Source organism: Lepisosteus oculatus, chromosome 9, assembly GCF_040954835.1.
Source record: "Lepisosteus oculatus isolate fLepOcu1 chromosome 9, fLepOcu1.hap2, whole genome shotgun sequence".
In the NCBI taxonomy this organism is placed as follows: domain Eukaryota; kingdom Metazoa; phylum Chordata; class Actinopteri; order Semionotiformes; family Lepisosteidae; genus Lepisosteus; species Lepisosteus oculatus.
Window position 1 is genome coordinate 42484603 of NC_090704.1, and position 12747 is coordinate 42497349.

General features: G+C 42.7%; 1 protein-coding gene across 3 annotated transcripts in view; it reads left to right on the forward strand.

The window, feature by feature from the left end:
* kif19 (kinesin family member 19) overlaps nt 1-12747 on the forward strand; it is a 40029-nt gene that overhangs the window by 19121 nt on the left and 8161 nt on the right. For all 3 annotated transcript variants that reach the window (XM_015355864.2, XM_015355865.2, XM_015355866.2), the window contains exons 4-12: nt 683-770; nt 2536-2672; nt 4642-4767; nt 5598-5792; nt 9041-9187; nt 9886-10008; nt 10643-10799; nt 11457-11628; nt 12381-12579. In XM_015355864.2, the coding sequence (XP_015211350.2) occupies nt 683-770; nt 2536-2672; nt 4642-4767; nt 5598-5792; nt 9041-9187; nt 9886-10008; nt 10643-10799; nt 11457-11628; nt 12381-12579 (1344 nt within the window). The remainder of the gene's footprint in view (nt 1-682; nt 771-2535; nt 2673-4641; nt 4768-5597; nt 5793-9040; nt 9188-9885; nt 10009-10642; nt 10800-11456; nt 11629-12380; nt 12580-12747) is intronic.

Below are 12747 nucleotides of genomic sequence, written 5' to 3' on the forward strand. Positions count from 1 at the left end.
TAAACTAATAAGCTGCTATGAAACATGGTTAAACTCTGAAATCACACCATCAGGCTCTGCGGTGTGCATTGTCCCTAGAGTGTTTTCAATTAAAAACAAATTGTCAGCTATTCGTCTGTCGTCAGGTACATTGCACTCAGTGTTATTACCATCCCCAATGCAGAGACGCATTACACATTGAAAAGCAAAATAACAACGATGGAATGTTATGTTTTCAATTGGGAATCGAAAAATGAGTAAACCTCCTCTTGTTTCCATTCTCTTACCTACAATTAGCTTGGACGTATGTTAGAAAGTTGTTGGGGTGTAAAAGTTGAAAGTTGAAAGAGATGGTGTGTCTTAAATTGAAAGCACATGGCAGACTGCCTGCGTTAGAACCTGTTTTTGTGATTACCTGCGCTCAACAGAGAGGTCTATGTGTCCATTCAGACACAGTCTTATAAGAAAATGAGCTGGTTCTGGCACATGCCTAGTTTATAATGTCTGTTGACCCTTTAACTTCTGATTGTAGACATTCTTTCTGATTGATGAAGTCAAGAGGGGGGGTTTGGAATTGAAAAGACAGTCGGATGTGCCTATGCCTATACACAGGTGCATGTGCAGAGAACCTAGATTTGCAAGTGATTTGCTTTTGGGAGGGGGTACTTCTCTGTTCTCTTACATCATCTTGATCCCTTCACAGGATGAGGTGTACCGTGCCACCACCAAGGGGCTGATCGAGGGGCTCATCTCGGGCTACAATGCCACAGTGTTTGCCTATGGTCCCACGGGTAAGTTGCAGGGCACACAAGCCCAGTGTAACACCTCTCCTGTGGTATGGTGTTTGTGTGCTTGTCTCCACATTAATGAAGAGACATTGCTGCTCTGCAGTCAGTCCGGAAAAGAGCTTCCAGATCCATTCTGGGCCTGGGCAGACTGGCTGAGGAACTGAACTGTTTGCATCTTGAACAGAATACTAAGAGGGAAGTTGATTGTAATATTTAAAATTCTCAAGGGCAATGACATCTCAGTGGGTTTCTTCAGCATGAGCAGTGAAACACGAACTACTATGTGGGGGCACTTCTTTACCTAGAGGATTGTGCAAGTATGGAAACATACCCAGCCATGTTGTTGAAGCTAATCCCCAGGTTTCTTTCAAAAAATATTTGGATGAGGTCTTTGGATCAATTAGCTGCTAACTACCCAGTGGAAGAATAACTTCCTCTCATCTTATGTTTTTATTGAATGGAAAAGAGTAAGATAAATACTATCCAAATGTACATCTTCCATAAACATTTTTACAGTCTTTGCACTTTGTTTGTGGTTGAGATATACCATTTAGTCTTGTTTTACTATGTTTCTTTACAATCTTAGTCAGTAAACTCAGAGTCAGTTGTTTCATTTGTTGATCACTATAAGAAACCTAGTGTGGGACATTAGCTACCTGAGCAGTAGAATGATTACCACTCATTCTAAAGCGGTTTATGAACCAAAATGAAGTGGTTTGTGGGAAATAATTTATTTCTGTGTTCCTAGGTGTTGTTATTGTGGATTTCTCAGGCTTTATCATTTTATGGTTGAAAAAGTGGATCTTTTTCACACCGAGGCTAGCTTTTGTCTTGCTTCTCTACAGGTGGGGTAGCCTCAAAAGATTTTCATTTTGGCAGAATTCAGGAACACAAAAAAGAAAGCAAAGTAAAACTCCATCTCTTCCTCCATCCAGTTCTCTATTCTCTATTAGCTCCACTGTCCTGTAGTGAATCCGCGTTTCTATGAACACCCGTGACAGTTGTGAGCCATCATCACTAGGAAACTATAACAACGTTGATATTTGGACACTGGATCTTCCCAGCAAGCCATATATATATAAGGTCAAAGTCAGAGTAATTGGAACTAATTGCACTATCGGTAGATTTTATTGTGCTCTGTGCAAATACAGCAATATTTATCTACCAGCAGACCAGACTTAATTTTCCTCTCCCATCTGGCACTAAGGCTCTTTGACTGCTAATTCTGATTCAGCTGCTGCCTGTCAAATCTTATTACAGTTCATTACAGGTGTGCACTGTCCTTCTTTATCTCTGCCATCATAACCCAACAGTAATTTATCAGATAAGGCCTGCCTTGCACTACTCAGATATGTTTGGGATAACCTGGGTAACATTTAATGTAAAGCTGTAAATCATAGTTTTAATGTATTCTTGTCTTATTCATTTTGTCAACAGTAACACAGGTGAAACGGTCTCCGTGCTGCAACCCAAGAATGCAACTGGAAAACCTTTTTCTAAACCATTTTCTCACCCCAAGATAAAACTGACAGATGAGAGCTCCCCTTTCTTCTCTCCCCTCTTCTGTTTCCCCTTTAGTCCTTTACTCATTTTGCAAAAGCAGTATTTTTTTTCAGGAACTGTGGCAATATTTAAAGCCCAACTACTAAATCCATCACAGTGGACTGCAAACTATAAGTTGGCCAAGTCTTTTATTGGTGAAAAAGTGATTGTGGGTAAATTGGATGTGTTCCTCCTCTGAATGATCTCTAAATGTGTGTCTGCACAGGCTGTGGAAAGACCTACACTATGCTGGGCACAGACAAAGAGCCGGGGATCTATGTCCGCACTCTGAATGACCTGTTCAGAGCCATTGAGGAGACCAGTGATGACATGCAGTACAGTGTTTCCATGTCATATCTTGAGGTAAAAGCACTTTTAAGATGTTTTACTAGCACTATTTTAAGAACTGACAATGGCCATCACATAAGATTTTTACTTGGTACTGTGATTTTAAAGAAATGTTCAGATTTAATGATGAGTTACATAGGATACTGTGTAAGAGCATGAAAAATTGCAAACAAGTGGTGGCTTTGAGAGCATCTTTTCAGTCCATTTCTACAAAAGCTGAGTCTAAAAAACTCTTCTGAATGATTTCAAGACATCCACTGTTCCAATACAATGCCGTGTGATAGTTTGCTTCATCCCACAGATTGCTCTGTGTCTTTAATGTCAGTACTGAACTTTCTCCATCCACATGATGAATATTAAATAGGCTTGTCCAACCTATAGTCTAGTGATATGTGCAGTGTTTGAGGACCTAACGCCTGTTCACAAGGTGATAATCTCCCCACAGGTGATAGGGTGACAGGAGAGCCAGAAAACAATAACTAGAAAGCAAGACGTCAGCCTCACATTGAGGCTGTGTGTGTTATTTCAATATTTGCAGTTATTGCATTTTATCAGCAAGCAGAGGCAGGTAACGCAGGAGAACAATGCACCTTTTACTTGTACATTTGTTAGGCACTGTGAATATCTCCACATTAATATACAGCATTGAAATGCAAATATCTCCCAAATGGTGTCCTTTAGATACCTCTGATTATTTGTACTACATTCTACTCCTCATTCACTTCAAACACTCTTTAAGTGGAAATGTGTTGCAGGCCTTATATGACATTCTTGTTAGTTTGCAGAATGGTATGTGTAAGAAGGACTGATAAATGCATCATAGAAGAGAGGACATAAGGTGTATGAGCTTGGCAATGTGGGAGAGGGAGAGGATAAAAGCAATTTCATTGAATAGAGTTTGAAGTAGAGCTTGAGAGCTCTTTAATGGGCTTTAAGAAGAATCCATTGGGATCTTTTGTGATCCTTTTTTTCCCCAAAACGTACTTGTATGAGTTTGCAGGCAACATTTCAGTCAGAGTACAGAAGCAGCGAAGGCTGTGGTTTCTGTGAGTGGCTCAGCTAAGGCCATGAGGTTGGGTTTTGAAGTTTCCAGGGCCTCAGTTCTGCAGTTTCATTGGCGGCTCAATGAAGTTTAGTACCGTTTTATTGCCTACTTTGGAAAACATCTGCTCCTTTCTCTTTCAAATAAGCCTTTCCATCCTCTCATCCCTTTGTCTCTTTATTCCTCCTTACCCATCTCTCTCTTTTCTCACAGCATCAATTAAACATGTGGATCCTCCAATGGGAGCCTTTCCTATGATTTGTTTATGTTACATCAACCTTGAATCAAGCACAGTGTGGTGGCATGGAATATACTTGAAATGAAAGGAACTGGATATGGAATAATTGCTTTAAAAGAAAATGCACTGGGTGTAGAAGGTTGCTGCTGGTTTTAAAGTGACAGGAAGACACTACAGTCGTAAAATTGTATTCTGATGTCAATGGTCCAGGGGTGAACCTCATTCTCCACACTCCTCCTTGTGAAAGTGTGTTTGTATTGTTTTAATGTCCTGGTAATGTCCAAAAATGAAATGTATTAATAGCTGCAAGGAACAATGCTTTTTCAAAAAACTAAATGGAAAGTAAATTATAGTGTGCTCAAAGCAACAGTTAAAGGTGCTTAGAAACAAACAAAAAAAATAACTTACACAATTAAAAAAGAATATATTTCATATAAAAAAGGACCAAAGCATATTTTAAACATGTTCTGTTCCTCTCTAACAACTGTATCATTTTTCATGAGTTTAGCCCCTATTTTAGACCATGTCTCATCATGTTGCATTTTACCAGACAATCAATAATCTTGTAAAAAAAAATACAGATTTTCTGAGACTTGCCTTACTGGAAGGTGTTATTTTTTCGGCTTCAGGGCTTGGGCTCTCTGACTGTCTCCCAGGAAGCATTCCCAATACCCCTTGTTTGAACAGTATCTTTTGTTTGACAGATTTACAATGAGATGATCCGTGACCTGCTGAACCCCTCCTCAGGATTCCTGGATCTCCGGGAGGATTCCAAGGGAGTTATCCAGGTGGCAGGAATCACAGAGGTGTCCACCATCAATGCCAGGGAGGTGCGACTTTTCCACAAATATCATTCCCCTTCCTTCTTTAGACACACTACTGCCCCTCATTTCCTGGGGCTGTAAACCAGCTGACCACTAGATACTCATGTATCTAACAAGAAAAACAAATAGTCAAGGACAAACATCCATGGATCAGAGAAAAAAAAACAGATTCTATGTTCATCCTGTTCCAGGAGAACAGACAGCAGGAGACTAACTGAAAAGCCTAGTTGCATGATCTAGTGTAAGTGATCACATACAGTAACACCTATCCTGGAGTTCTTGCACTGGCGTCCTATCAGATTTTGTATCGACTTCAAAATCCTCATGTTCACCTATACTGGTTTGCATGTCTTGGCACCTCATTACATATCTGAGTTACTTTCGTCCTACTCCGCACCTCACTTTAATTGTCTAATTATGGTCTGCTGTCTATTCCCTAAGCCCTCTGTTGGTGACGGGGCTTTTTTTCTGCTACAATCCAAAGCTCTGGAATTCTATCCCTATGGATATAAGAGAGTCACCTTCCCTGAGTTCTTTCAAATCTAGACTCAAAACATCCTGCTTGAGGGTCTTTATTTAACTGGTTCTGTGTCTGCTTTCCTACTGCATTCCAAACCCTTATTGTAACTGTGTAGTTCTCCTGTCTCCGCTCATTGTGTTTGTTTTGTTTCTGTTCAGGGATTTGAGAAGCCCCTTTTAAAGGCACTATATAAAATAAAGTTTATTATTATTGCAGTCTACAGTGATCTTCCTCAGTTTCGTTCTTCTTCCTCCTTATCTCCTTGAAACAAAGGCTGTTTCCTTTTCAAAGTAGCGAGGGCGGTCTCTTCCCCCAGATCATGGAGCTGCTGATGAAGGGGAACAAGCAGCGCACGCAGGAGCCCACGGCCGCCAACCAGACGTCCTCGCGCTCCCACGCGGTCCTGCAGGTCTCCGTGCGGCAGCAGAGCCGCTGCCGCGACATCCTGCAGGAGGTGCGCTTCGCCCGGCTCTTCATGATCGACCTGGCCGGCTCCGAGCGCGCCTCACAGGTACACCGACTCTCCCCAGGGACCAGACTTTTGTGTGACCAGACTCTTGAGCGTTGTGGAAACCATGATAGGCTTTTGCAAATGAATGTTGAAGATCATACTGCAGTGCAGTACAGGGCAGTGTTTTACACTGATAGGTCCTCTTTGCGTAACATGTCCAATACATTCACTCTTTATGGACTCCACTCTGTATGGATTGCAGAACTTTATGGATGTGGTCATGTGTTTTTGCAATCAGAGCATTAACACAAATGCAGAGTGCTGTGTTTTGCTCAAAGCTCATCTGACCCTTCCATGTACAGGACATGCAATGCATTGAAACATGAGTAAAGGTCATTTGCATTCTCCAGAGGTTATGAGACTCTTGGCATAAAGTGTGGAATGAACAAAACAGCTCTTGTTTTCATCTCTTGCACATTTTGTTAATCAGCAGAGTCTGAGTTTCCTATTGGTAACCTGAAATCCCAGAATCCCTGAAAGGATTAGCACGTGTACGCATTTTTATAACATTCTCGTGTATATTTACGTCCCTGTTTCCTTGAACCACAGAATGACACTGGAAATGACTACACGTCATCTTAAAATCTTAATTGTCTCTCCGCTTTTCTGGTTGAATGGATAAGTGTCTGACCTGGGGTCCCCCACTCAGCTCCCAGTTTGTTAACCAAATGTATTGTTTATTCAGCCAACGAACCAGTTTGCGCATCTTTCTATGAGATCCAAGACAAAGAAAGACAAATGAGTTTTAAATATATCAAGTATTTAAAAAGGGTACAAGGGAGACTCCTGCTGGATGAATTTAGTAAAAAGATACTTCCGATTCTTTAACCAGTATCATTTTACAAGATTGTTAATAATACAGAATATAAACATAGTGCTGAAGTGCTGCTATCTTCTCATGAGACAGAAAACATTTTAAAAACGAGATTTCTAAATCACAAGTTTTCTATGTGTTTTTCTAATATGTAAGCCAGTGCATTGCATTTCCAGGGAAGGTTTCAGTTTACAGGAGGTCAGATGATTGATTCCTGTTACACGTCCTGCAGATAAATCCTTGCTGTGCATTCTGATTGTGTTAGTAAACTGGGAATTCTTCCTTCATGATCCGTTTTTGCGGTGAAGATAGCGCTCTCAGCAGAATTTTTGTCTATTACTCACAATTTATTTAGAGGTTTCTGGGCAGCTACAGAATAAAACTGTCTGGTTCCAGATTAGAATATCTCAAATGGAGCTGTTACACTCCTCCTCTAGAGGGCGCTCCTACCTTTTTCAAAGCTCAGCTTTGGAAGACGGACGCCCAGTAGCCCGCCTACCACCGGGCACAGCAGTGGCCTGAGGGCATAGGCTTCACCATGGCGACCTCTGAGTCCGGGGCTCGGAGCGCCTTGTCCCGTTATAATTTTAATCTCCCATGTACAGTACCTGGTTCCTAGTTCCCCGTTCCCTATTTTTTTCTCGGATGGATCTTCCAGTACCTGGACCCTAGACTGCGCCCTGTTTTCCCTTATTGGCCTTCCCCTCTTTGGACTTGTTCGCCTGCGCTCCCCTCATGCACCAGATCACAGTCTTCTCCGTCCCCCTGTCCGTCATCCTGTCCATTCCTCGCCCTGATGTCCTTCTCCAGTCACTTCCGGATTATACCGTCCCGCATAGGGTCTTTTACAATGCATTTCCCAAGAGTCTGACCCAGCTCTCATGACAGTAGCACTGTCTAAATCGCCATGAATTAAAACATTAGACAGCCTCTTGTTTACTTTCGGATTCATGTAATCTTGGAAACCATCATGGTTTTATCATTGAAGGTGTTTAGAACGTGCAAAGTTTTTTAGCAGTAATATGCTTTCTTCCCAGAGTGATATGAATCTCAAATTACCAGCTTTAAACATTGTAAATCATTTTTCAGTGAAAGGAGTTTAAATCCTTTCGTTGTACATAGGTGTGAATTTGCATGAACTTGGACAGATTATTCTGTTTTGTTATTGCTTCCAAAAATGTTTGTGGGGCTCTCCCTGGATATAACTTCTTCCTTGTGCTTGGCAGAAAGTGAACCACCTTTTTCCTTTCTGCGTTATGAGTTGAAGCTCATTTGTATCAAGGTATTAATTGTGCTCTAATTAATTTTTACCATCATTAAAATCATAAAACATGTCTGATAGCAGATTTTTGGCTTCACGACGGGCTGATGGGCTAAGGGCATCCTTCACAGTAAGACACACAAAGATGTACATTCAAAATAAAACCGAGTCCTTTTCCTTTTCCTTTCATGACATTTGCATAGACAGAAGAGAATCCATAATTCCATAGAGTGCGTGGGTTGCCAAAAACAATTACACTGAATACATTTTCTGTATATGCATGTTACTACACACTTCCATGACCAAGAGGTCTGTTTTTACAAATGTATGAGTCTGACGAAAGTACCCAATCGAGATGCAAATTTCCTTGTCACTGCAAACATTATTACTCTCATCCAGCATTTAAGTTGTCAGGCCAGTTTGATCATGCATTGTAAGTGATTCATAATGCTAGTTGGCTAAAGCTTTTATTGCCGATAGGCAGATTAAGACCAAGCACAGGAAAATTATTTAGCAATGCTTGAATTGGGAAACATCAACTTGATCTGCAAATGCAATCAGTATTCCATACCCTGCAAAGGCTTGGTAAACAAATACTTCAAGATTTGTAACCTCCTGACCTAAAGTTTGTTGAGTTAAGTTTAAAAACTAGTACCACATGCTTCTACTGTAGGTTTGCTGGTGCTTTTTGAGGTCATTTAATTCAGAAGTCTAGCACCTCCAGATGAACAATAAAATATGTATTAAGCTGGAAATCTGCTTTCTTTAGCGGGTAAGAGCTGCTCTGATCAGTGTTGTGTTCACACCCTTAGTGCCACTGCCTCTTGGGAGGTTCCTTTTCCAACATGACTAATGAGAAGCTTTGTGTGAATTGCATCAGTAGAAAAAAAGAACAATGATTGCAAAAATTGCAAAGAGACATACCCTTGCTTAGAAATCGACTACTGCCAAGAGAACCGACCAAAAAGTGAGAATTACAAATTCTAAAGTTGAAGTGAATATATGCCATGTGATTTAAATGCAACTAGTAAGTAAACAGAACGGCTGTGTCCATGTAAGTGAAAAACAAGCAGACTCAGACAGTGGTATAGCGCACCCCCTGCTGTTCGTGTTTTAAGTAGTGTGATGTGCATGATGGCACCGAAAGAAATGAACACCTGCCCTCTCCCATAGACACAGAACCGTGGCCAGAGGCTAAAGGAAGGCGCCCACATCAACCGCTCTCTTCTGGCCCTGGGAAACTGTATCAATGCCCTGAGTGAGAAAACTGGAAACAAGTATGTGAACTACAGGGACAGCAAGCTCACACGCCTACTCAAGGTACAGCTGACATATCGTATTTCATCTGAGTCTGCCGTTGAAATATCGAAAAAGTTATATATTAACTGTGACAAAATGTGCATCTTACAGTTTCTCTTCATTTCTTGAATTTCCAGAATTACTTTTCATTATATACCCTTCAATTATTTTAAGTTTTGGCTGCCAGGCAATGGCTCCTGTACATGCTTGGGTGATATTAAAATGAAGACCCCTCTGACATGCACACCTGCCGAGACATTCGTTGTTTGACATTTTGCAAGCTCCACGGTATCTAACAGGAAAGGCGCCATCTATCACTGATGGTGGTGATCAGGCACTTACAGTTGTGCATTGCTGCTTGGAGATTCCTTTCTGTCAGATTGTGGTATAACCCTGGTTTGCACCAGTAATGCCTGGACTATACAGTAGTGCAATGTACAACACAACTTAAGCACAACTGGTTGCGCCACATACAGGAGTTCTTTGCCATTTCTTATCATAATTTCCTGCACCTTACATCATGCCTCATTATACTTCTCTTTTCCACCATGCTTCTACTGTGCAGTACTGAGCTTTTACTGGCTTCTAGAGTGGCAGGCTTCAGTACTGCCTGTTTCTCCTCATCTCAATCCCGCATCTTGTTTCCTCCCCTCTCCTCTGTTCTCTTCTTTTTCCTCCTGCTCCCTTTTCCATGATCCCCACCTTTCTGTGGCCAACAGGACTCCCTGGGTGGGAACAGCCGCACAGTGATGATCGCCCATATAAGCCCCGCCTCCACCGCCTTTGAGGAATCTCGAAACACCCTGGTCTACGCCGACCGCGCCAAGAGCATCCGCACGCGGGTATGCTTCTGCCCAAACACGCCCAATTTTGGCTTTTCATTTATTTGATTGCAGCTCCCTTTATAGGTCTGGGGTGTTTTATTTTTGACATATGTCTGCTGTTTTTGCTCATTTGCTGTATCCCTCAGTAATACAGTATATAAAATGCTGACTATTGCAGTTCTGCAGCGCTTATTTAAAAGGAACTCCTTTAACCCTGAGTCAGGCCTGTGGTGATGGTGCTGATACTGCAGTCTGTTCCGCATTACCTGAAAAAACTGGAGGCGTGTCAAGGCATGAATGATGTGGTTTAGGAAGAAAAACAAAAGGCCAGCTGTTTCTTTATTACATAAGAACACAAGGAAGGTTAAAAATAAGATTGGGGCATCTGTAGTATCTCATTTGAAGTTGCTATTTTATTTCAGGATCGTATTCAGTTGTTTCTTTAAAGATGACTGTGGCTTGTTTGCTTGATTTAGAGTCCCACGGCTGATTGTGTTAAGAAAGTGTCTCCTGCTCAATTATAGATGCATTTCTGCAGAATTGCAATGTGTTCCACCTGGCCAGGGACTGTTTCATTTTTTGAATAAATTCATTGAGTATGTGGAATACCGGGCTTCTGTGCAGTGCTGAACTGTGCTGTGTGGATCGGCAGGTGAAAAAGAACCTGCTGAATGTGTCGTACCACATCGCCCAGTACACCAACATCATCTCCGACTTGCGCACCGAGATTCAGCGCCTCAAGAAGAAGATTGCAGAGCAGGCCACCCGACAGGCCCCCGGGGAGCGGGCTGACATCCGCAACGTGCAGGGTGAGACACTGCTGCCCTCCCAGCAGCTACAAAGGTGCTGTACCCACTCGGAAAGGCAGGAGGGTTGGGGGTTAACAGCCTCTACTTTATTTCCAGTTGAGACAGGATTTTGATTTGTGCGCTGGTTCAAAACTATAATCGTTGCTGTCATCGATGCCTTTAATGAAAAAATCAATGTAACAACAAACTCAGCGATGAGCTGCACGAAGTACAACCGTCATCGACGGACACGACGGAGAGCCATGACATACATTCTGTGTATATCTGTATATCTGCATTGCACTGTACACAGGTACGATGATGATAAACTTGAAACTGATAACGTTTTATGTACAGTTCAACATCAATAGAATGTTTCTTTACAATTCTAAATTTTTGTGGCATTTCTGATTGTAGTGGACGATGGCTATGTGTATACTCGAACCATGAGCCGCACTCTTGTACATCCCCAGCCCAGAGCCCACACAAGGGCCACACCCTCTAGACCAGTAGGCCTGTCCCTTACCACAGGGAGGCTGAGCTCTCCTGAGCGTGTTGGGAAGTGAGAGCACTGTAACACTCACAGAGACCAGGGACTGCGGCTGAGTGATCGGTGGTTTTGTCCTGTCCTGTCCTGTGTGTGAGGTTATTGATCGATTCATTGGCATGTGCCCCCAGCGGAGGTCCAGGCGCACTCTTCTCAGAGCCGGGTGGAGATGGAGCAGCTGAGGGAGCAGCTCATCGAGGCCTTTCGGCAGCAGATGGAGGTCCGCAAGAGCCTAATGGAGCTGGAGAACAACAACATGGAGATCCAGATTGACACCTCCAAACACCTGCTCACCATCGCAGAGTCAGTATCCTCCAGCCAGCAGTGCCAGGCTAGACAGATCTGGAGTCCTGGAATCAGGGGTAGTGGAGTACTGGAGCATCCAATCCAATCCATTCTGAGACAGGTCTTCCAACAGCTAGTCCCTTCGTTTCCCGTCGATGAATTAAGCTGTTATAGTTACAAATTGTGTGAAAACCCTGCAGAGAAATGGTTAGGAAGCCCCAGTATGATAATACATCTGGCTAGAAATGATTTCCACAGAAATGCAGGGTAATCTTTATAGAGGTTTCATGCAATCATGCTAAACCTTAAAAAGACAGGCCCTCTGAAAGTGACTTAAACCTTGTGGTATACCATTTTCAGTGATGTTCCCCAACCTCCATATTCTACTTGCAAACCTATCATTTGCTATAAAGATACCCGCTGAGATCTAGTGTTATCTGACAGAAATTTCATTGAAGCATTGTACATGACCTTTAAGAGATTACACACTAAGGTGCTGAGTGTAGTTAATCTTTACCACTGTTCAAGATTCTGGTCTACCATTCGCGATGAGTAGGAAACTTTGAGTCATTTTTCTATTCCATCTGATCCAGAACCAGGGTAGGACAATTGTTTATGCTTTTTATACTGAGTGCTCTTACAGTATTTAATGATGAGATCAGACTGCCAGTGGTCAGGAACTCCCCTGCAGTGGGATGGAGTGATCTGTCCCATCACTGGGACACCTGTTCGCTATCGGCTGACCCCTCTCCTCTCTCCGCGCCCCGCAGCTGGGAGCAGGAGCGCTCCCGCCGGGCACGGAAGTGGCACGCGGAGCGACGCAAGGAGAGCTTCAACAAGGAGGACAGCGAGAAGGACTCGGACACCCCCGAGGAGCTGCCCGATGCCACGGAGACGCAGGAGGTTGCCATGGCGAGGGAGAACCTGGTCACACTGATGGCCGAGCAGAAGAAAATTCGGAAACAGAAGGTACGTCTCCGTAGCTTCCCACTGCCACGGTGGAAATGATCGTCTCCAGTCACGTCCGAATCATTTTACCAGGACCAGTGACAATAACCAGACAATCATTTTTGCAATTTATTTTTTCCTTTGGACAATTGACACCTCCAGCAATGAAAAGTTTCCATTTATGCAACT